Source organism: Sceloporus occidentalis, unplaced genomic scaffold (genome assembly GCF_023333645.1).
Source record: "Sceloporus occidentalis isolate IW3139 unplaced genomic scaffold, rSceOcc1.0.p SCAF_5, whole genome shotgun sequence".
Lineage (NCBI taxonomy): Eukaryota > Metazoa > Chordata > Lepidosauria > Squamata > Phrynosomatidae > Sceloporus > Sceloporus occidentalis.
In genome coordinates, this window is record NW_028316985.1 from 155,709,047 (window position 1) to 155,733,578 (window position 24,532).

Consider the following 24,532-nt stretch of genomic DNA (forward strand, 5'->3'; position numbering starts at 1 on the left):
TGAGACTGGATGGAAGCATGATGTGTTGTTGTTGTTGTGTGCCTTCAAAGTACAGTACATGGGGTTTTTTGGGGGGCAAGATTGGTTCAGAGGAGGCTGGCCACTGAGGAGGCTGAGAGAGTGTGACTTGCTCAAGGTCCCCCAGGGGTTTCAGCCTCCTTCCTCAGAGACTTCACTCTCAATTAGGAGAGTGGCCCTAGTTGCACTGCCTCCTTTGGAGGCTTTATCTCCCTCCTCAACCTCCCAGTTCAGGACTCTTAGTAGGGAGAGGGGGCGGAAATCATTCCTCTAGATTGACGTCTCCTCGTCCAATCACAGGGCACGTTCAAAGGAGAGCCCGCCCCTCCGCTCCGCTCCGCGCCCAATAGGAATCCAGAGGCGGCCTCGTCACCATGGTAACGCAGGAGCTGGCGGTGAAGACGATGAAGAAGAACTAGGCCTCTGTTCTGTTTGTTTCGGTCGGAGGACACTTTTAGGGACTTTGGGCTCCTGAGGGGAAATTTGCCCTTGTGACGCTTCGCCATCATGGACCTAAGCCTGAACAGAGTGGATTATCTCCAGGTGAGAAGGGAGGGAGGGAGGGCGGTGTGGGTCATTCACAGCTCTTCCACACGCAGAAATAAAGCAGTTTCATACCACTTTAACTGCAAGGACTGTATTCTACACAGTCCTGGGATCTGTAGTTTGGAAACGGCTTTATTCCTCTCCAGGAACGGGCTCATCGTGTGCTTTGCTTCTTTTGCCACAGACGCAACTGGCTGGAATGGGGAAAGCGCTTGGCCTTTTGAAGAGCAGCCTGACTTGCAGCAAAGCAGAGCAGCTTTTCCAAGGGAGGAGGAGAGAGCGGAGCCTCCAGGCCCTGCCTGGTTCCCCCCATGGGAAATGCTTGGCTTTAGTCCTGAGGGAGCGACACGTCCCTCCTCCTCTTGCTTTGAAACAATAGAACTAAATGCATCACATCAACGGAGATGAAGGGTTCTCCACCTGTTGCATAGGATGCATCTACACTGTAGAAGGAGTGCAGCTTGACACCATTTTAAGTGCTGTGGAATCCTGGGATTGGTAGCTTAACAGGGCCTTTCATTGGCACCCCACGAAGCTACACATTTTGTTGGATGAAGCCAGGGCAGTTAAAGTGGTGTCAAACTGCCTTACTTCTACAGTTTAGCTGCAGCCCTAGAAACCAGATCTTGAACTTCTGGGGTGAAGAAGTGCCAGTGTTGCTGCAAAGTTCACAAACCTTTTGAGGGAGCCAGCTGTTTCTCCATATCCTTGGCTTTACCTTGCAGTCTCTGTGTGGAGGTAAAGGCAAGTATTTTGCATAAGCCAACTGTTGCTTTTGTGTGTGTGTGGGTTTGTGGTATTTCGTTAAAGAACCCTTCCCAAAACCTAGGTAAACTCACTGTGAATTACTGGCAGGATATAGAAAAGGATATAGATGCTGTAAGTATTAGCAGTTCTCTGTCTGGAAGCAACTGTAGGTTCATGTTGCACTCTAGCAAATGTGTTCTTATGGCTGGTGATGGTTTTTGGAAGCAGTTTTATTTTAAGCAGTTTAAGCAGCTGGAAGTATTACACCTGGGTCCTATTCAAGTTTAAATCAGAAGTTAGGCACCAATGATATCAGTGATACATACTCTCACGTTAAGGCTAGACAAAATAGCAGCCCCAACTCCAAGTACTGGGACTTTAACTTTCTATCTTTTATTTCAGCGCGATTCCAGTTCTCTTTAAAGCTGGCTGTGAAGAAGGAGAGTAAAGCTGGCCAATTCAGTATGCTAGCTCTGTATGCGCTTTGCTTTAATAAAATATACTCAGTTCTTTGATGGAACAGTTGAGAGACTCATCAGTATGGAGTTAAATACCAACATCCTCTTATAGATGGCCTTCTTATATAAGAGGTTTGCTATCTCAGTTGTGTGAGCCGTTCTTATTCCCCTAAGCATCCTTACAATGAGCCTGTTTTTACTTTGTCTATTGTCAGTGTTGACATTCTCCTTCCTATGCATGGAAACCTTGTTCATTTCTGTCCAGACGTCTCCTTTTTCTTACAGATGTTCAGAGGTCAGTTCTCTCCACTGTCTTGTTTATCATACCAGCTTTTCTTCTTGGGAGATGGAACAGAAATTATTTGTCCCTCTGTGTGTGTGTTGTGGGCCCTCAAGTCATTTTCTGCCTCATGGTGACCCCAAAGTGAACTTATCATGAGGTTTCCTTGGCAAGATTTGGTCAGAGGAGGTTTGCCATTGCCTTCCCCTGAGGCTGTTGCTCAGTGGGTTTCATGGATGAGCAAGAGTTGAATTCTGGTCTCCAGAGTCATAGTCCACTGCTCAAACCACTAAGTCATGCTGCCTGCCTTTAGAAGTCTGTCTACACTATTGATTTTTGCCCTGCTCATTCTTAGGCAGTTGCTGTTTGTTAAGAGTGGATCATATGCACCTTGATTAAATCTTACATCCGTTTGATTGAATTCTTTATTTGTTGGTGCTCAGCATACCTGCGGTGTTATCTAGTCACTTGGACTGTAAAAAAAATTCCTTATTCCTTTATGTGGAGGGTATATATACTTATTGGCTTAGGTAAACACTTCATGCCTCTGATAAAATAAGCTCTAATTCATGCTACAATTAGTTTCCTGATCTTGAATTTGCCAAAAAAGCTAGATTGAGATCCTGTACTGGGAGATGTAGCTACAGAGATGTAACTATATTATCTCCTGATGCTACTGCCTGAAATCCTACTTTTGCAACCTTGCAGCCTCTCTGCCACCGGCCGCAGCCATTTTCGAAGTGCCGGCAAGCAAGGCAAGCAAAGTAATGACATGTGCAGTTAGTGCTGAGAGGCTGTGGGAGTCGTCACCCAAAATATCTGATAGTGAAAATTTCCCCACTCCTGACTTAGGTTATTGAACCTATTTCTACCTCTGTTAGGCACTAACCCTTTATATGGTCCCATTCACATCAGATATAAAACATATGAGATGGTCATTTTTTGCATTTCTGTCACAGTTGTCATTCTCCTTTCCCTCTCTCCCTTCCATCGGTGTGTGTGTGTGTGTGTGTGTGTGTGTGTGTGTCCACAGAGGTCTCACTCAGTGCATCTGAGGAAGCAGACTGGACTTAACAAAAAACTAATGCTAGAAATTTCTTTTTTCAGTCTCAAAGGTGCTATAGATTCCTTTATATCTTTCTATGCTGAAACCAACCAACACAGTTATGTCTCTGAATAAAAGTGCAATCATAAATGCTTATTTATCTTGTATGTATATGAATTTTATGTAGAGATGTCATAGTTCTCTACCTTCATAGTTTTTTAATCCTACTGTTTCAAAGCTCTTCTCACCCTCAGTGCCATAATACTGCATGTGACAACTGAAGATAATGTTTCATACTTCTGATTACTTTTCTGTAGAAGTACTGCATAAGTATAGCCTTTGGGAAAATGTTTATATGACAGAATTTTCATAATGCTTGAGTGTTTATATTTTCAAATAAACAAATGTTTAAAAATAGTTATCAATGCTTATGACAATCTATTTTGAAATGTATGACTTGAAATGTTAATAATAAAGTGAATCTTTTCTCAATTAGGTTGGTGTGACTTCTCAGAAGACCATGAAGTTGCTCCCAGCTTCAGGACGCAAGGCATCACAGAAGGTACAAAAGCACTTCATTTAAAATGTTTATATCTGATGATAGCTGCACAGTGCTTGTTATCAACTTTGGTTGATACGCTGGCTGCGTCCTTGCCTGGACCAAAGGGACCTTGAAGCAGTGGTACATGCACTGGTAACCTCTCGTCTTGTTTTCTGTAATGCGCTCTACATAGGGCTACCCTTGTGCCAAGTTCGGAAGCTTTAATTGGTTCAAAATATGGCAGCTAGATTGGTCACTGGTGCTTCCAGATTTGACCATATGACACCCGTATTAAAATCACTTCATTGGCTGCCAATTAGCTTCCGGGCGCAGTACAAGGTGTTGGTTATTACCTTTAAAGCCCTACATGGCTTGGGCCCGAGTTACTTGTGGGAACGCCTCTCCCTACACAATGCGTCCTGCACTCTCAGAATATCGGGGAAGAATTTATTGGAAATTCAAACAACTAGACTTGCCATGACTTCCCAAAGAACTTTCGCTGCCGCAGCCCTAAAACTGTGGAACGGTCTGCCGGATGAAATCCGTCTCATTACTACTTTGGATGCTTTCAAGAAGGCACTCAAGACAGAGCTCTTCCGGCAGGCCTACCCATCTGAACTTGTTTAGGATATTTACCATCAATCCTCGAGGATGATTCTCTGTAAAAACCGCTGTGGAATGACAAGCCATCTTTAAAGGATATCATTACTGCTGACATGATGTATTTATTGAACTGTTTTATTGAACTGTTGTATTTTATTGATTGTATTGAATGTTCTTTACTGAGTTGTAACCCCACTTCGATCCATAGGGAGAGGCGGGGCATTATAAATAAAAAAAATTATTATTTATTATTATTATTATACAGAACAGACTCTGACAATAGATAGTAGAGGTATGCAATAGAAGTATTATTTTAAATGTTCTAAGAAATTACTTATATATGTTTTGATCCTCTAAAATATAGATAAACAATGGGCTTATGTTTTAGCCTAGAGTGTTTATTTTCATACCCTCATAATCAATCATAAACTGTTGTGGCTTGAGGATCTTTTTTTCTGTTAACATTATCATTCTGACATTTAAATAATGCACTGCAGTGCTAGAAACAATGGGTCAATTTGGTGCTGTACTGTTTTGTAACAAATAGACTTGGTCATGTTGCAAAATATAGAGTTCACCATAGACATTTGAGAATGGTTATTGCCTGAACAACAAGAGAACTACTCCATTCTACCATAGTTTTGTTAGTAATTGCAGTTAATGAACTAGAACAGTCCAACTCAAAGTGGTGGTCCATAGACCAGTGCTGGTCCCTGAGACAGTCCCAGGATAGTTTCCAGGAAAGAAAGAAACATTTTAAACGAATGGGTACAAGTATATTTGTTCCCTGGCATGCTAGGAGAAAACTGCTGGTCCTTCACATCAGATAGCTTAAGAAGCGCTGAACTAGAGTTTTAACAGAGGAGACAATGGTAAAGGAAATATTTTTATAATATCGCAATAACAACATGACCTGAGAATTAATGACAGATTGTACAGAAAAGAAATGTCAAACTGCATCCAAAGGTAAATCTTTGTTTCTGGTTAACAGGTAGGTTGGTGTAATGTTGACAGATGTGAAGAATAATGGATGAGAAAAAAGAAAAATGAAATTGAATCTTGGGTGTATTGAATTTAGAAAGTGAGATAGTCAAGCTAGAATATCAGGCAGATATTCAGAATACTTGAACTTAATAGGAAAGGAATAAGTCTAAACAAAAGAGATTTAACTGGATTGCAACCTTGTTAGGTATACAGAAAGTTATTTCCTTTGAACTTTCCTTTTTGAACTTTTAAATATAGAAATACAGTAACTTTTTACTTAATTTATTTTTAAGGTTGTCATTGGAGATCTTGATGGTGTTATTACTTGTTTTGGTATCAGAAAAGGAGAATCTGTGGTAAGTGATATTTTTATTAGTTTACATAGTTCCTGCTATATAGTTTTTCATGTACAGTGCGCCCTTCCCTTATGTGGAGATCTGTTCCGGACATCCCCACATAAGGTAAAAACACGTATGCTCGAGCACCATTAGAAGTAATGGGGCTTGTGCCCCATTACCTCTTCTGGGGTGCGAGAGGAGTTTTTCCGGGGCAAAACTGTATATAACATGGGCACACTGTATTCTTAGCTAACTGAAGCTTAATTTTTTAAAAAAGAGGGACTTATTAATGTTATTTATGGTATATGGGGACTTGAAGGAAAGTAAAATGTTTTGGTTCTTCATTTGTTTTTTAATTTAGACATTTTTAACACAAACAATGCAATGTAGAGGCATGTGTGTGGACTGTGCACACATATACATTGTCCTAATATAGAGTTGTGTCCAGCAGTGTTAGAAACAAGGATACATGGCTTTGCAATGTTTACTGTAGATAGTATTGTGGTGTGCACTATGTAGGGCCTCTTTTTAAGACAACACAAAAGCTTCAGCTGGTGCAGAGTGCTGTTGTACATTATACTTGAAAAGCACAAGCACCTTCAACTTGTAGTTCAGCAGTTGTACAAATCATGTGTGAACTTCCAAACACAGTTCAAAGTAAATTGTTGGGGAACCAGAGTAAGCTCAGCTTGTTTCATCTTTTGTGATGGGCCCTGTATCTGCATGGTTGTGTTGGCTATGGAAGGGGGATTTTAGGCTTGCAATTTTAATTTCATTAAGGTACACCCACCATTATTAATGCTAAGGTATTTGAAGCATCAAATATCCAAAATATATTTTATGTGTTTAAAATAATGTTAAACAGTGTGATGATATTAAGCACTAATCCTTTTCCTTTTTTTGAATAGCCGGTATTCAAGACCTTGCCAGGGGAAAAGATTGCAAGGCTAGAACTGGGAGGTGCACTTAATACACTCCAGGAGAAGATTTTTGTTGCTGCAGGATCCGAGGTTAGAGGATTCACAAAGAAAGGGAAACAGTTCCTTTCATTTAATACAAACCTCACTGAGAACATCAAAGCTATGTATGTATATCAGAAATCCCATTAATAGTACTTAGGGGTTAAATTTTTATCTTAGTTGGTGAATTAAAGAGTTATATTTTACTTTCCTTTTAAATAATTTTATACAGTATTGGTTCGCTTTGGATCTTAGTTTAAACCATGTATTTTTGTACATTTTTATTACAACTGTATTTTTCTCCTCAGTAGGGTATATATAGATAGATAAATAGAAACACTGATTTTAATGGAAGTTGTTGAAAAAATGAATGTGGAAATTAGCTGAGTCATTCAAGTCTAATCAGTTTAATTGCAAGATAATGTTGAAAAAAGAGTGGCATTTCAGCTGAGCCACAATTAAATTAAATCATTATTAGATTGAATCAAATCAAATCTTCTGGTTTTTCCCCAGGTACTCGCAGTATCTTATGTGTGTATTGTTTTAATCTGCTGTAATTGATGTTTTATGTATTGGTCTTATTAAGGGCAGATGTACTATAAAATTCTGTTTGCTTTATTTTATCATGAATGCTGGAACATAAGATTGCTTCCTATAAGTGACTATGATAGTAACTGCATTAAGCCTTATGAAATATAAATAACATTCTCAGCATCATTTTACATAAGATCACCATCATTTTCACGTTACTTTAGGACCATTTTTATGGCTTTCCCTGACAGAACTCTGAACTGGTGTAATAACAAGCATGGTTTGATGCGATTTGCTTTGCCAAGTCCTTTTATAATGTTCAAATTCCCTGTGGTCTTTATTTGTCTTGTAACATTTCCATTTGCAGTTCATGAAATATTTTGGTATGAAAATTAAACTTCTGTAGTTCCTCTTCCACTGGTTTCTAATCTCACTCAGTGACTACTACTTATTAAAGCTGTTTAGGAGAAAAACAATTAACACACAGAGTATCCCAAGAATTTAAGAACAGAATTTCTAGGATCTATATAATAGAAAGGTTTCAAGAGCAATAAAATCCCATTTCATAAACATGTGATTTTAATTATAATTAAACAATATTATTTATCTGTTGTATAGTTGTCCTAATAGAGCTTTGAATATCTGGAAGATAATTACTGTGTTGAATGTTTAGCTAAAGCCCTGACCAATGTCACACAGTAGCAATGAATAAGAAAAGTATCAAAAACTAATGATACTCCAGAAGGAGGAGTAAAACTGAATCAATTTTGACAGCAAGTATTTTGAAGCTATTTAATTTAGATCAACCACATTTTTTTCTTTTGAATTAATTGGTTAGGAGGTCCAAGCTATATTGTGTATAGAAATGTACAGAATGGTACCCAGTGGCCATTTTAAAACTGAGAGGGAAATAGTTTCTAGTGGAGACATTTGGGAGGGAAGAAGTTGCAAGAACTGTGCTAAACCCTTTTGACCACCATTTTCTATTGCTAATCAGCACACAATGCCTATTTTGAAACTCTGAAGGGTGCAGGGAAATTCTGCTTAGGGGAAAATCTGTAGTGATCCAAGGATGAAGTGCTCTTCCATTGCTTTTTTACTCCTGACTACCTCACTAGATTTGTGTAGTTTGGACTTAAGTGTGTGAAGAGCGTATGTACAATTGAAAAATGTTAATGTTCAGTGACAATGATAGTAACCCATTATTGATTGTAATCAATCAATATTTTATTGATTGTGTAATCATTTGGATCATTTTAGGCATATTTCTGGATCAGATCTTTTTCTTGGTGCAAGCTATATCTATAACCATTACTGTGACTGTAAGGACCAACACTACTACTTATCAGGAGATAAAATCAATGATGTTATCTGTCTTCCAGTAGAGAAACTTTCTTGCATTACTCCCATATTGGCATGTCAAGACAGAGTTCTTAGAGTTTTGCAGGTAAAACTTATTTGTTTATTGCTATTATTCATAGAACTCTTGCGTTTTCCTTCATGAAATGGACAGTTTAATAAACTTACATATTGAGTTAAAAACGCAATATTTACCCTTTGCATGCCATATTGTTCTTAAATGTCATCTTCCTTTGTCCTTATCGTTATCTGTCCTTTTTGCATTGGTGTAAATGTGCCCGACTGCAGATTAAGATTGTGGCTCTGGGATGGACTGCATGTATTATGTCCCAGTTTTATACTGTACTAAAAGGAGGAACAAAATACTACATTTTAGAAAGTGTTGCTTTTATAAATCCTTCTCTTTCTTTTTATTTAAAATAAGAGGGGGAAAAAACTAGTCAAACATTACAGTTAACAGTGTTTCCACTTCTTTTTCCTGAGGGGTCAGATTTGCTGTATGAAATGGAAGTTCCTGGTCCACCTGCTGTTTTGGCTTTGAAGGATGGAAATGGAGGTAAGCAGAGTTTACTGATTTTTAGTAACTGATTTTAATAAAGCACACAAGCCTGTATACAGTTATATCTGTGCTAGTCCAAAGCCCAAAGTCTGCCATGTTACTAGTTGTATATTTTCAGAGTTAGCTCAAGGATTGTAACTACTGTAATATAGTTTTTATTGGGCAAGTGGTTGTATATCTGGTTGTGCACAGTGTAACTGATTTTCAATTGATTGTGCAAATTAGTTGACTAAGATGTTATATGGCCAGTTATTCACCCTCTTATGGACTCTCTTGCACAGCTATTTGTACAAAGAGAGGGATTTTCAGTCCCCTAATGTGAAATTGGATTTGGGTGGATTTTTAATTGTCAAATGTTTTTTTTTCCTAATTAATCATTTTTAATATTGTTATTGGCACATTTCTGTAGTGTCAGGAGACTTCTTACCCATCTTTATTTTTAGGAGACTTTTTCATTAAAGTAAATAACTGACAGTTCTGAATCATATAATACAGAATTCTATAAGTTCTATAGAATCCTAACAAATTACTGTTCATAATAATTTTAATTGTTATTATTAGGTGACTCTGGCGAAGAGGTTCTATTTGGAACATCTGATGGTAAAATTGGTCTGGTACAGATCACTGGTGTTTCCCCAGTAGAAAAATGGAAAATTGGTAATGAGAAAAAAAGAGGAGGTAAGTTTCTTAACATTTTTCTGCAGATCATGTCATGCTACAGCTGCTGCGGTATGAAAGAAATAGACAACTCCCTTTATCATTGTAATCTAAGATATAACTCTTAAGAAATAACAGGCTCATGGTTTACTCTTAAAAACAATGGAATTTACCATCAGTTTGCTTCTGGCATTCAATTGCAATACATTCACCATGTTGGCTGGAAATGGTCTCTGTCATTATACTTTTAAAAAATGGTTTTGGGAAGCTCTAGATGAAAAACATAATTTTCCTTCCATTTCCTGCATGCCTTTCAAAGTATATATTTTAGTCCTTCCTCCTTCAATCCCTATGGTATCCTATGAAATCTGCTCTGAAGAGTTATCCTGTCTTCTAGAGCAGATTGTGGATATAGCTGGCTATCATAAAGCAGATTAATCCATTCCACTGACAGTTCCCATTCCATTTTGAAATGGATACTGTCGGATTCCATCCCATGGGCTTAACACAGATCAATGCTGATTTAAGTGTAGGGAACCTCTGTTAGCCTAAACATTGAAATTCAGAGCTGTCTAGAATGGTCCTCCCTTTGTGGGCCAAAGACAAAGTAGTGGGGCTAAAAATAAAAAGGTAAATGTATTCCCCATTGACAAAGTTGCCAAGTCGTGTCTGACCATAGGGGGTGGTGCACATCTCCGTTACTAAGCCAAAGAGCCAGCATTGTCAGAGACTAGTCTGCGATCATGTGACCAGCATGATTGCACAGAATGCTGTTTACTTTCCCACTGGAGTAGTACCTATTTCTCTACTTGCATTTTCATGCTTTCAAACTGCTAGGTTGGCAGGAGCTGGGACTAGTGATGGAAGCTCACCCCATCATGTGGCACCCAGGCCTCGAATTGCCAACCTGCTGATCTTGCAGTTAACAGAGTCAGCATCTTAACTACCTGAGCCACCACATGCCTAAAAATACCTGCATATTTTAGTGTAAAGCTGTAACTTCCAATAACTAATGCTTAAGAGTAGGATTTCAACCTTTGGAAAGGGAAAAAAATTTTTATGAACACTGAGATGCCACAAAACAATGGTGTTCTGGGGAATTGGTCTTGGCCCAGAGAGTTGGGTTGGGACACCATGTGGAGTAGAGATCCCCCGCCCCAGTTTAAGACATCTGTTTTGTTAGTTTTTTTCTGTTAAATGCAGGTAACATACAAGAATCTGCATGAAGCCAAGTTGTACCTAGTTAAAAAGAGGCAAATTTATATCCCTGTGATTTCATAGCTGTAAAAAAATGCGACTGGATAGAAATAATGGAACATCAACAATTTAAAAAATTCAGATGACAGCATACTACTAACAGAAAATAGCAAAGACTTGGAATGATTACTAAAGAAAGTCAAGGAAGAAAGTGCAAAGGCAGGTTTACAATTTAACATTAAGAAAACAAAGATAATGACCACAGATTATTTATATAACTTTAAAGTAGACAATGAAGACATTGAAATAGTTCAAGACTTTTCATAGCTTGGCTCAGTCATGAATCAGAATGGAAACTGCAGTCAAGAAATCAGAAGACCATTTAGGACCTGGAAGGGTAGCTGTGAAGGAGCCAGACAAAATCCTGATATGTAAAGATGTAGCACTGAATTCTAAAATTAGGATTGTCCATTCCCATCATACTTCCCATTTCTGTGTATGATTGTGAAATCTTGACAGTAAGGAAAGCTGACAGGAAGGAAATAAACTCATTTAAAATATGGTGCTGGAGAAGAGTTCTACAGATACCGTTGACTGATAAAAAAAAAAAGAAATAAATGGGTCTTAGAACAAATTAAGCCTGAAGTCAAGATGACTAAGGGCCGAAACAGATGGCTCCACGCCGTCTCTTTGAGCGCCGGATTAGGGCCATGGAAACCACAAAGACTACAGCCCTCAGATTATCGCATACTGACTGGGATTTCTGGGAGTTGTAATCCAAAAAAGTAACCCTTTCAAGCTTGGTTCTCACCAGAGAATAAACAAGAAATAAACCAGAATCCAAATGGATAATCCGCAACCAAAACCAACACACTAGAGGATGATACATACAATGCCATGTGAATGTAATTCCTGTTAATAAAGTAATGCCCTAGATTCATGTTACTTCAGTATAGAAATAGGTGGGTGAAACTAACACATTTCCCCACAGCATCTGTATGTGTGTGTTCATGTATATAGGTCTTAAATTTCTTCTGTGACTTCAGATTTCAAACTAATTGTTGGGTATGGCCAGTTTACATTTCATATGGAAGAAAAATTTTGTCATGTATACTGTCTTGTTTGCTATGAAAGGGACATGTGACAGAGGATGTTTGTCTGTGCATAAAATAACTAACCCACAATATGTTATTATAATATTCAGTATGCCATTGTTTTTGTAAAGTACTGGTAGCTGATCTGTTGCCTTTTCTGGAGTGAGAAAGTTGTTCTTTTCCAGATCAGGTGATGATCAGTGATATTGGTGTGGCATACATTGCTATAAAAATTTAAAAGATGAAAGTGTATTCTAGTTTGAATTGGATACATGTTTCATTTTATGTTTTCCAGGTGTCTTATGTTTGGACAGCTTTGACATTTTGGGAGATGGAGTTAAGGAATTGCTTATTGGTCGAGACGATGGAATGCTAGAAGTCTATAACTTTGAAAATTCGAGGAGCCCTGTTCTCAAATATGAATATGTAAGTTTATTGTGGAAACTTATTGCCTTATGTAAGAATGTATTAAAATACATTTTTAAATAAAAAATGCTCTGTATTAATTTTTTTCTACATATTTGCTCCACCATAATTTGTAAGAGCTTATGCCAGTGTTTGGATACAGGTTTGGTCACAGCTGCCTAAGGATGATTCCAGTACGTATTATATATATTTGTACCATACTCATCCACTTTAATTATATTCTATCTTTACCTCCAGATTCAGGATTTAAGCACTAGATGTTGTCCAGCATTGATGTGCTAAAGTTAATAGAAACATAGCCCGAAAAACCCACAAAAAACCATTAATAGAAACATTTCACTTAAATGTCAGAGATTCAGATTATGACCCAACAAAAACTGAGTCTTGTATGTCTAGAGTGAAATCAGTTTAAAGTCCCCTCATACTTACCAGTGTGATTGTGTGGGTATAAGTTTGCCAATAATGTTAGCATAGCTGCAGAATTCCTCCTGAGAATGTTCAAGGATCATATGTGGTGTACATATGTTCTGCATGTGCAATATGATGTATTGACATGTAAGAGTCGTCCATTTTAGGTTGTTTTATTCAGTGTCTTACAAGATGATCTAAGAATACGACTCAATGATTTGAATGTTGGTTTTCCATTCCTTATATCCTTTGCCTTTTCTACCTCTCCATTTATAATTCTGTTTTATTATTAAGCACTTGTCTTCCATGTGTTATCTCCATAGCCAGTGCCATGGCACTGTTGAAAATCATGTTTTAAAGCTGTGCATGTTTTCCTTCACAATAGCTACAGCTTTTAAAATATTGAAATAGGGAAATCTAGGGGAGAAAAACTGTACTTCATTTTTGTCTGCGTTTTATTTTTAGGCCTTTTCAGAAAGTGTCACATCTGTCCAAGGTGGCTGTGTGGGGAAAGAAGGCTATGATGAGATAATAACATCAACATATTCAGGTTTCTTTTAAAAATTGTTTCAAAAAACATGGATGTATATCTATCATACATTTAAGAGAAAAAATAATTGCAATATTTTTTATTTGAGTTAATGGAGTTAATGAGTTAATGGAGTGAAACTTATTTTTTCATTATACAGGTTTATGAAAGAGTGGCACAATTTTTACCTAGTTACTTTGGCCCGGTACATACCTTCTTGAAGGTCCAGGCTGGCAGTGGCGGTTTTTCCTCCAGAGGGAAGCCGCAACTGCCAAACCACGCAGCTTCCCGCTGGCGGAAAAAGAACCTGCAAAAAGCAGGTTCTTTTTAAACCGGAGTGGCGGCATAACAAGTGCGCCACTGGTGCACTGGTTACGTAAGTGCCGCGTGGCACTGTGCAGTCACTGCACGGTGCTTACATAACAATGGCAGCGCCTGTGTATACAGGGCACCGCCATTGTTATGTTGTTTTTTTTTTTTCTTGGCTCACCTGAATTGTACATTAATATATATATACAGTATATATTTTAAATAAACCATGCAGTTCTTGTACTGGGAGTTATGTTGCCATGATGTATTAGGATTAGGGAGCATGTACATGGTGCGCGTTCCCTAACCCTAATGCCGGCACTGGTACGCCGCTTGTTGGTGGTTTGTACCGCGCCTTTAATACTCTTTCAGATTCTTTTAAAGGATACTGAATTGCTGAAAGACATCCTGTGCATTTTGTGGCAGAGTAACAATTTGAACCTGGCTTTCTTATGAATTCAAAGATATAGCCATGTTAGTCTGTAGAATCAGTATGTGGAGAGATCTTGTAGTATCTTTGAGACTATCTGAAAGAAAGAAATGGGCAGCATAAGCTTTTGTAGACTTCAGTCGTAGACTTTAGACTCTACTTCCTCTGAGGAAGTAGACTGAAGTCTAGGACTGAAGTCTATGAAAGTTCATGCTGCCCATTTATTTCTTTCAGTTAGTCTCAAAGGTACTTCTTATGAATTGTTCACCCTTTCCAAAATTATCTGTTCTTGAGGATATGGCACTATTGCCATGATCACAAATATGCCCCAGCCCACCTTAACAGCCGCAAGCCACATCAAGCAAAGGAGATCTTTTCAGCTGTTTATGTTAAGTCCAGGAACATATGCTCCATGGACATGGGTTGTCTTACAGTAAATACCTAATGGGCAAAGCAGACCTGCACAATATTCCAGCTTCGGGGCGGTGTGGGGCATGGCATTTAGATGCCACATGTCCCGATGCCACCCCCAAGCCAGCTTCCGCTGTCTGCCTGACCACACAATGGGCAGCATTGCAGTGCTCCGGCAGCTCGGTGTTTATATGCCACATGCTACAGCAAAAAACCCCAACTTTTTGTTGGCTCAAAAAAGAGTGTCTTTCTGCCGCTTTTTTCTTAAGCTGGCAAATAGCCAGATCAGGACTGTGGCGTGTGGTTGCCGCATCCTCGATCCGTCGTTCAAAGAGGCAGCATCAAGCCACCCTTCAGAACCATCTGTTTCTGGTGTATATTTTTTAGCCTGTTTATTTTATAATTGTGTTAAGTCTGGAATAATTTAAAACTGAGTTTATTGTTTTACTTGTGTTCCACTTTGATACTGTTTTATTTGTATGCCTGTGATAAATGTGTTCTCCAGCTCAAATTCCCTGATGTCATTAGTTTATACTAGAAATGCTGGATTCTGAAGTGGAGCAAGCAGAAGATGCTTTGCTATGCTAACTAGAGCTGCATCTGAAGGAGGCATTGAGTCAAGCATGGTAGCTCAGTAGATTAGGTCGCAGTCTTAGACCTAAGATTTCTGGTTGGAACACTGTCACTTGCTATCAATTTGAGAATATCCATTTTCATAATTATTTATATGTATTTCATAATTATGTGTATATTTCAGGGTGGGTGTCAGGATTAACTACAGAGCCGATTCATCGAGAGTGTGGATCAGGGGATGGATTAAAGCTATCTCATGACATGCAGAACAAGGTTTTATCCTTAAGGTAACAGAACTGTTCTATTAAAATGTAATCAGAATATGATCTTTAACATCTATGGAATTTTTTCTGATTACCTGAAAGTGGGAAAAACAAAATCCAAACTTTCAAAACACAAAGTTGTTCACTAGGAAAACTTAAAGCTTACTCAACATTCTTTTTTGTGTGTGTGCAATAGGAATGAATTGGAACAGTTACAGAACAAGGTGCTTCGAGAACGTGAAAAATACCAGCAATCTTCTCTTTCCAGCACTGCTGTGTCAGCAGTCCCAACATTTAGTGTAAATGATAAATTTACTCTAAATAGAGATGATGCCAGCTACAGCCTTGTTTTAGAGGTCCAGGCAGCAATTGATACTATCTTGTTACAGGTAAGACATTGTTTAAAGCTGCTTTTTGAACTTGGGACACCTGGAAATTTTTATTTTTACCTCTTTCTTTAATTTGTGAAGTTATATTTACCTTACAATTATATAATTGCACAAAGTAGAAAATCATCAGAAATTTTTATCTATGTGGACTACCATACTGCCTGAGAACTCACATGAACACTGGTGCCACATGATGCACTTGTTTAAATCTTTCCATCCCTGTGTCTTGAATGTGGGAGGGAGGTGGGCAGTTACAGTTTGTGTATGAAATTCCTGGCTCCCAGTCAATATTGGATGTGGCTCTTTGGGACAAAAAATAGCTCACTCTTGAACTAACAGATATGCAAATAGGGAAAGAAATGTGAAGAAAAGCAGAAAGCAAGCATTGCAGCATACATATTATTGGCAATGATCGAATATATGTTTTTATCACAAGGTTTCTAAGGCAACATAAGTGACCTAAAGAGAGAGAATGACTTTGTAATTACCACAAGTTCATCCTCCCCCTTTTTTTTAAATTGTCTCCATAGTGTGATGTTCCAATAGACCTAAAGGATGTGGATAAAAATTCAGCTGTCGTTAGTGTTGTTGACTGTGATTCAGAGGTATGTACAATTCTAGATCTTATCTAGACACTATGCTGAAGATGTAATTAATTCTCTGGAATATATCCCAGTAAGGTTTTATTGGATAATTTTATAAACTACTTGATTTCAAAATATTGGTTTTGAATAAGAATTTTATCAAAGGTTGAGCAGCCATAAATTCTGTAATCTGCTTTAGTGGTATCCGCTCTGAGGATTTTGAAGGAAGAAGAAGATATAAATCTAGTCAATACTAAATTAAATGTACCTGAATTGATGCATGTGTGCTTAGAAGAACAGCCTTAAAAACTTGTTGAGTTTTAATTATGATTATTTTCTGGGGTGGGTGCTGGGCTATTTGTTAAATTGCCATAAGAAAAATTATTTTTCTGAGAACAAGATAAAAAGAATGACAGTATCTTATGAATGTGCACATTATTGGTATAAATATGGGATTTCACTTTGAGGTATATACCTAATTTAGGTCCAGAACACTGCAGAAATAATCCACTTTAAGACTGCTTTAACTACCCTGGCTCGGTGCTAGGGAATCCTGTGAGTTGTAGTTTATTGTGGCACCAGAACTCTCTGACAGAAAAGGCTAAATGTCTCCACAAAACTACAGTTCCCAGAATTCCCTAACATTGAGCCAGGTTAGTTAGAGCGGTCTCAGACTGGATTATTTTTGTGGTGTGTTTTGGATCTTAGAGAACAAACTATCCTTTCCAGTATCTCAGGTACATTTCTTAACTTTTTTGAAGGACAATAGCTGAGAAGATAAGAAATACACTATTACTAACAAATGGGTGCCTCCTGTTCTAGTAGTTTCCAGATGAGTAACTTACGTTGATGTTGAATCATAAACAAGAGGTATTATGACACCTTAAAAAAATAAAGAATGACATATTTATTATGGCATAACCTTTATAAACTAAAGCCCATGCAATAACCTGGTTAGTATAAGACTAATTTAGTTGGACATGTTTGCAGCTGGCTCAACAGAAGCAAATTCCCCATCCTGTTCCCCCAAAGGAAAGCCATCCGGCATTCCAAAAATGGTACGTAGAGGTTCGGGGGCTTTCAGTGTGAAGTGGAATACTCCCAAATCAGGCAAAAGAACTTTCTGTGAATCATTCGTGGGAGGTGTCTTGCCTGCTTTACAGGAACTGCCCCACTCCACATCACACCCCATTTAGCAGAGTCCTTCAACCCCATGTGTACCATTTTAAGGGCCTGTTGTTGTTTCTTAGGTAGAAGGGGAATCACTAGGCCAACCATGGCTGGTTTTGAATAAAATTGATATGATCTAGATGGGTTTGGTTATGAACAAAGTCATATCTGAATGAAGAATTCCTGTTTTACAAGCTTACTGTTTCCAATGTTCAATTTTCCACAGCCCAATGGCAACTTCCTCCTTGCCACATATCGGTGTCATGCAAATACTACAAGGCTTGAACTCAAGGTAAAATACAGTATAATTTAAACATGTCAGTTGAACTCATTGTTACTTAAATAACAGTGAACGTCCTCATTATCTGTTCTTGAACTGTAATTTAAATTACAAACATATTACGTGATTAAATATGTCTTGAAAATGATTTTTTATTTTTCTGCTAATGAGTTGATTATATTTTAGAACATTTTATGTTTGAATATTGATCTAAATTTAAAGAAACTTCATCTTTATTATTTATTTCAATGAACAGATTCTATCAATTGAAGGTCGGTATGGGACATTGCAAGCGTATGTAACGCCAAGAGTTCAACCAAAAACCTGTCAAGTTCGACAATATCAAATTAAGCCACTTTCACTTCATCAAAGGACACATTGTATTGATCGTGACAGGTATTTCTGAGCCCAATTGTATGGTTTTAATTTATATTTAACTTGTTTTTACAAGAGATTTATGGAAGTTTAGTGTTGAATAAAACCTGGTTTAGCCAGAACTTTACTTTATAGCATTTGTCATGAAAACCTATGGGGTTGGATTCAGAGCATCTTCATCCAACAATGCTACTAGAGAAAGGTGCTTCCTCTGATAATGGGAGCTATTTTCATCAAAGTCTCCTGTGGATCACTCTATGGAAATTTGTGTTGATGTTGATGGAAACTATGTTTGTGTAGTGTACTTTTGTAAAAATATATCTGCTTCCAAAAACTTTTTAAAGGCTGAAAAATATATAAAAATGGGAAACGATGGTTGCTGAATTAGTATTCTTGTAGATTTCATAGATATCTTTCCTTCTCTACCCTTTTGTGTAAAAACAGTAACATGGGCAAGTACTGTTCAGCTGTTTTATTGTCGTATGTGAGAACATATTGTTAACAACTATGATTTCAAATCTTTTCTCAAAGACAGATCAGGTTTCACTTACTTTCTTGGAATTGGTTCCACATAAGTGTGTAGGAGCAAGACGCTAACCTAACCTTGAATTATGTAACAGGCTTTATGTTGCTGAGTCAAACCTTTGAATATGATCTGCCATTACTAAGTCTTGCTTAACAGAAGAATAGAAATTAGTAAAATAAGAATGGAGATTTATTGGCTCTCTTTGAATCCTGTGCTAAGAGAAAGGCAGGATAATAAAAAAAATTGCAATTGTGTCTTCATGGATCAAACTGTCTTCTAATGACTAACAGTTCTGAGCTTTCTATAGTTTATCAGTAAACACAAATTTTTGTTTTTAGCTTTAGCTACTGTGGGAATAAGTTGGTTACTCTGTCATAACAAATATTCTTTGTTGTTGTGCAGACCCATGAATACACTAACCCTTAAAGGCCAGTTCAGCTTTGCTGAAGTTCACTCCTGGGTTGTGTTTTGCTTGCCTGAAGTTCCTGAAAAGACACCAGTGGGAGAGAGTGTCAGCTTCTACTTTCAGAACACATTTTTGGATACACAGCTTGAATGTACTTACCGGTAAAAATGAAGTACAGTTATTGAAGCACACTGTTTTGTTTAAAAGGTAGCAAACAAGATGCTGAACTGTAGATATCAATCGTGCATAGGAAAGGTAATGCATGTTGAGGAGTCTGCATTTAAAATGTTCACTGCTTTTCCTTTTACTTAAGTCAGTATGGTTTATCTCTGCAGTTTTTTCTTCTTTTCTGTACCCTTTAATCCTAAAAAATATTTTGTTGGGGAAAAGCCAACTGATTTTAACAGAACTTGTTTCAAAATAATCAGACTAGGATTAGAGTGTTCCAAATTTTAATAAGATTTAGAAAGAGTTTCTAAGGTCTAAAATGCACTGCAGAAATAATCGTTTGAGACCACTTTAATTACCCTGGCTCAGTGCTAGGGAATGCTGGGAACTGTAGTATTATTGCGGCACCAGAGCTCTGTCAGAAAGGCTCAATGTCTCACAAAGCTAGTTCTCAGAATTCCCTAGCATTGAGCCAGGGCAGTTAAAGCAGTCTTAAACTGGATTGTTTCTGCAATGTGTTTTAGACCTTAGTTAGCACTGCAGTATATGCAGACTCCAAGGAATAATTTGGAAAGTTTATCCCCCCCCCCCCCCCCTTGTAGTTTAGAAATAGTATTTTCACATTTAGTCCTCTAAATATATTTCTGGAAATATATTTTTGTATGAGGAGGAGATAGGGAGATATAGGCCCAAAACAGATGGGCCAAAAGTGCCAGTTCCGGACTGTGTTGGGGGCGTGGTGTTTACACGCCACACAACCCTAACACAGCTAGCAGCCATGCCACACCACGCCTGCCTCTTTGCAGAAGAACTGGGCCAAAAAGGAGTGGTAAAATATAACTCCTTTTTGGCACCCGGTTGAGGACCATGGTGGTGGCCCCAATCAGGGTGGGGCACATGAGGCTGCTGCGGTCCTGGGGAAAACAGCAGCAGTGCAGTCTTGGCGCAGACCTTTGGGGCTGTCTGCTTCATCCCATAGTTGCATACTGTTTAGGTTACTGATGTTAAAATTGAAATCCTATACAAGTAAAAGTTGTTCACGTTATTCTTTTACATTTCCAAAATCCTTCATACAGAAAAGGGGAAGGATACTTCAAATCTGACAATATATCAACAATATCTATTCTAAAAGATGTGCTGTCTAAAGAAGCCACTAAAAGGAAAATTAATCTCAATATATCATGTGGTAAGGATTTTGTTTTTTCTTTTCATTTGGGATACCATTTTATTTAAAAAAAATCATTCAAACTATTTAGTTACTTTCTTGTGATTGTCTTCTAGATATAAATGAGATATCTGTGAACCACACCTTGAAGTTAATTCATCCAAAATTAGAATACCAGCTGATGTTGGCTAAAAAAGTGGAACTAATAGATGCTTTAAAAGTAAGTCTTTGGCAGGCTGCAAAGTTACATGCATTATTGGGGGGGGGGGACTGTTGGTGACAGATTTGCTTGTTTCATGTGTCTTCTGCTTTTGGATGTGTTGGGGTTTTTGTCATCTTCATTAACTTTTTTTCTTTTGCTTTTCTGAAATATAATAATAGATACCCAGATGGAAAATATGCAAGACTAATAGGTTAAAAATCATATTCCAATACCAAATACAGCTACAATTCATAAGGAAGAGTCCATAATTAAGTGGTAGACCATATGTTGTACATGCAAAAAGTCCCAAGAATACTCCTTATCATCTCCAATTAAGATTCACATAGGTGGGGTACAGGCCTAAGCGGTGAGGCTTCCCACCGGCAGAAAAAGAACCCACAAAAAGCAGGTTCTTTCTATGCGACAATGGCGGTGTAACAAGTGCACCACAGTGTGCCACTGGTGCACTCGTTACGCAGGTGCCGTGCGGATGCCACGCGGCACGTGTGTACAGGGCGCCGTCATTTTGACACCCTCGTCACGTGCTAGGGTTGTGGGGCGTCTGGAAACAGCACCCCGAGGCAACCTTAGCACGTCATCAGGATGTGCCAAAGGGCCTGTCTGTTCAGGGCCACAGTAAACATTGGGAAGAATTTCTGCCACAAACTATAAAGAGGCACTGCTTGTCAGACTAGATAATGTTGAGTCTGATGGGTAAATAGCCTGAACTAGTAAGAAAGTTACTTATTTTGTTTATTGCACCTGTGTTCTGTAAATTGTACCTAACATCAGAATAGTCATGGATGGATGGATGCAAAAGTATTCTGGAATGCTTTTTACTACAAACCTTCCAAAATCTAATCTCAAGGTAGGCAAAGAACAGCTCTCCAGACATTAGATTACAACTCCCATCTACAGTAGCCAGAATAGTGAATGGCAAGGTGTGCTGAAAGCAGCACTCAAATAACATTTGAAGAACTGAACCATGCCCACCCCCTCTAAACTATAAATTAAAATTTAAAAAAAATTGCAATCTTAGAATGTGCCTGTGCCTTAAAATTAATATACTGTGTATGAAAAGCAAAGGAGCCAGCGTGGCATAGTGGTTTGAGCATCGGACTACAACTTTGGAAACCAGGGTTCAAATCCCCACTTAGCCATGGAAACCCACAGGGTGACCTTGGGCGTGTCACACATTATAGCCTGAGAAAACCCCATGATAGGTTCGCCTTAGGTCATCATTAGGGTCTCCATAAGTGGGAAACATCTTGAAGGCACACATCAACAACAACATGAGAAATAAATAAATATGAAAAACCAAATATGATCCTGGTGGAATATTAGGTGGAGCTTTATATGAACTTGTCACTTTGGCTCCAGTAGTGCTCCCAAATTCTTGAACTGAGCATGCCACCAAGCCAGATTGTTCCTTGATTCATAGCATATGCTTGTCTGCCTAGATCACTATTTTATACTTGTTCCCCCCAAATAACTGATCTGGTTGATGAATATTTAGGATTTCCTTGGAAGCATGTTAATAATAATAATAAAATTGAACAGATAGCAACTTCGATATGTGTCCTGTGGGAAACAGTTTACAGTATGGTTATGGAAAAGGTGTTAAGAGATTGCTGTTCCATTTGTGGCCAGAAACTATGAACACCACTTTAGTTAAAAGGCCATGGAAATCATATCTATTTTCTTCCTGCTTCCTATTGAATCCATAAATCTTAAGCTTGATCACCTTTTAATAGCCTTAACATTTTATTATCTTTCATTTAAGGAGTTACAGGTGCATGAAGGCAATACAGACTTCCTGATTCCAGAGTACCGCAGCATTTTGGAGGAGGCTGACCAGCTTCTCCAAGAGCACAAGAAACAACCTACATCACTTGAAAGACTTTATGGTTAGTTCATTAACACAGTTGTCTCACTTTTCTCTCTAGAATTGCTTTTGCTTGGTTTGAGTAGTGATGCATTTTCATTATAGAAATGTTTCAGTGCCTTTTAAACTGTGCTTCTATCTACCCTTGAAGGGAGAGATTCCAGTTTTTAAGGCAGTACTTTAGAACATGCAGTAGCTGTGAGGCGTGCACATGACCTCCCTCAAATGCAGTAGTACTCCATTTCAAATGAAGGAGGAGATGAGGGTTGTGCATTTTGTCATACATGGATCTGTATCTTGGGTTAGTGAATGAAGTCTAGATATATCAGACAAGAATCCTGCTGAGAGCCAGTGGAATGGAAAACTGTAGTCTGTGTTATTCCACAGTATGTGGAGAAGAGGGAAGTGACCAGCAAGTGGAGGGGAGAACAGGGGGAACTGTGCCCCAGCGCAGCCCTGTGAAATGTTTCATACCAGGGAACTGCTTGTTCTTACACAGCCCCATTACAAGTACCTCTGTTAGCAGAACCAGCAGCTCTGCTAGTGCAGTGTCCCAATAAGAGTCTGGCTTTTGTGTGCATCCAGGCTGCAGATTAGAGCTAATGATGAAGTGCAGCTCTTCGACAAGACTCTAAATTTCCTGTGGCCTTCTTATTGCTATCCTCAGTACTACTCTGTGTGTAGTTTCAGAAGAAGAAAGTACATATTGAAGGGCAGAAATTATACATCTGGCACTCACTGAAACTAAAACAAATGCAAATATAAGGTGTCATGTGAGAACATCCTGCCTGCAGAACACTTTCCACTGAAATAAATGACAAACTTGCCATTGAATTTGGTGGGTTTTTAAATACTGTTTTGCATTTCAGATTTCTTAGAAAAGATGCTTAATTTTTCTAGACATTTTGCCACATGTTGCGTACAAAGCAACATAATTGCAGAGAAATATCTCATTTTGCACCTTTAATTTTGTACATTTTTTTTCTGATTGTTGTTTTGAAAAACCCATCTTATGCAAATAATACTAAATCTCCTTCTAAAAACATTTTCAGGTATGATTACCGATCTGTTCATCGATAAATTTAAATTCAAAGGTACTAATGTGAAAACCAAAGTTCCTCTTCTCCTGGAAATTTTGGGAAGCTACGATCAAAGCACACTGCTTGCCTTTTTTGATAGTGCTTCATGAACTGGAAGGACAGAAACAACTATGAAATCTCTCTAAAGTGAATGTAGAAGATGAAGATAGCAACACGAAATCTTTGTTTACAGGATTTAAAATGTAATACCTTTTTTATTTGTACTGAATGAAGTATATCTAAGGAAGGTCTCTATTTACATTTATAAGGCATTGTTTTTTTAAGGAAAACCCCAACCACTGACTGATGCCAGTTATCACATCCCATACATGAAATTGTATATGGGATTTGTAGCTTAATGATGATTGGTAGGACTAGCAGACTGTTCGTGAAATCTATCATATATATTCTTAATATATTTTATACCACATTATTTAGAGAAGAAAGTGGATAACATTCCCAGTTCATTAGCTTTTAAAGAATCTGATTTTGGATTCTGATTTATCCTTGGAAGCTGGAAGATTTTGAGTCTGCGGGTTACATACAGTACTTTCCGTATAAGACAAAGCTGTATTTTGAATCTCACTATATTTACTGGCCACAAAGGCATGGCATATTCTGTGCACCATTCTTGCCCAGTACAGGACACTGAGGAAATGCATAGTTCTGAAAATCACAGAATAGAAGGACATACTGTAAAAATCCACACACACTCCCTATCTATTGAAACACTATTAGTGCCCATCAGCTATGAGCTGGTGTGGCAGCAGAGCCCCACATTAGCCAGTCACTGAAAAAGGCAGTCTGTTCTTGGTAATGTAGCAAGTCCCCTCCCAGATCCAAGATACAGTCTGTCAGGTGCTGTCTATATATAGCTATCTTATTGGTTAAAGATAATTACATATGCAAATAGGAAAGAAGTAATTTATTAGAAATATGACTGGTTTTGTGCTTATTCAGAATCCATTTGATAAATAAAATTTTGAAATAGTGTGTGATATGAACCTTTCTGACCTTCTCTGTACAGTGAATGAACAT

At 38.1% G+C, this 24,532-nt stretch overlaps 1 protein-coding gene across 1 annotated transcript; it reads left to right on the top strand.

The window, feature by feature from the left end:
• The first annotated feature begins 426 nt into the window (after nt 1-426).
• BBS7 (Bardet-Biedl syndrome 7) lies at nt 427-24,481 on the top strand. Its single transcript, XM_089525862.1, has 19 exons — nt 427-561; nt 3,591-3,656; nt 5,516-5,578; nt 6,469-6,644; nt 8,311-8,497; nt 8,893-8,965; nt 9,530-9,646; nt 12,212-12,342; nt 13,216-13,300; nt 15,187-15,289; nt 15,462-15,654; nt 16,185-16,259; nt 17,635-17,700; nt 17,945-18,084; nt 18,992-19,156; nt 20,240-20,349; nt 20,445-20,548; nt 22,314-22,437; nt 23,468-24,481. Exons 1-19 carry the CDS (start codon nt 526-528, stop codon nt 23,602-23,604), a joined length of 2,151 nt encoding a protein of 716 aa, XP_089381988.1. The 5' UTR covers nt 427-525; the 3' UTR covers nt 23,605-24,481.
• The last annotated feature ends 51 nt before the right edge of the window (nt 24,482-24,532 follow it).

What these genes read in the sequence shown, in the direction of transcription:
- BBS7 (XM_089525862.1), top strand. Translation starts at nt 526, where the DNA reads ATGGACCTAAGCCTGAACAGAGTGGATTATCTCCAG. An exon ending in GACGCAAGGCATCACAGAAG is followed by an intron (nt 3,657 to 5,515) that starts GTACAAAAGCAC and finishes TTTATTTTTAAG; the next exon opens with GTTGTCATTGGAGATCTTGA. An exon ending in TTGTTGACTGTGATTCAGAG is followed by an intron (nt 16,260 to 17,634) that starts GTATGTACAATT and finishes AATTTTCCACAG; the next exon opens with CCCAATGGCAACTTCCTCCT.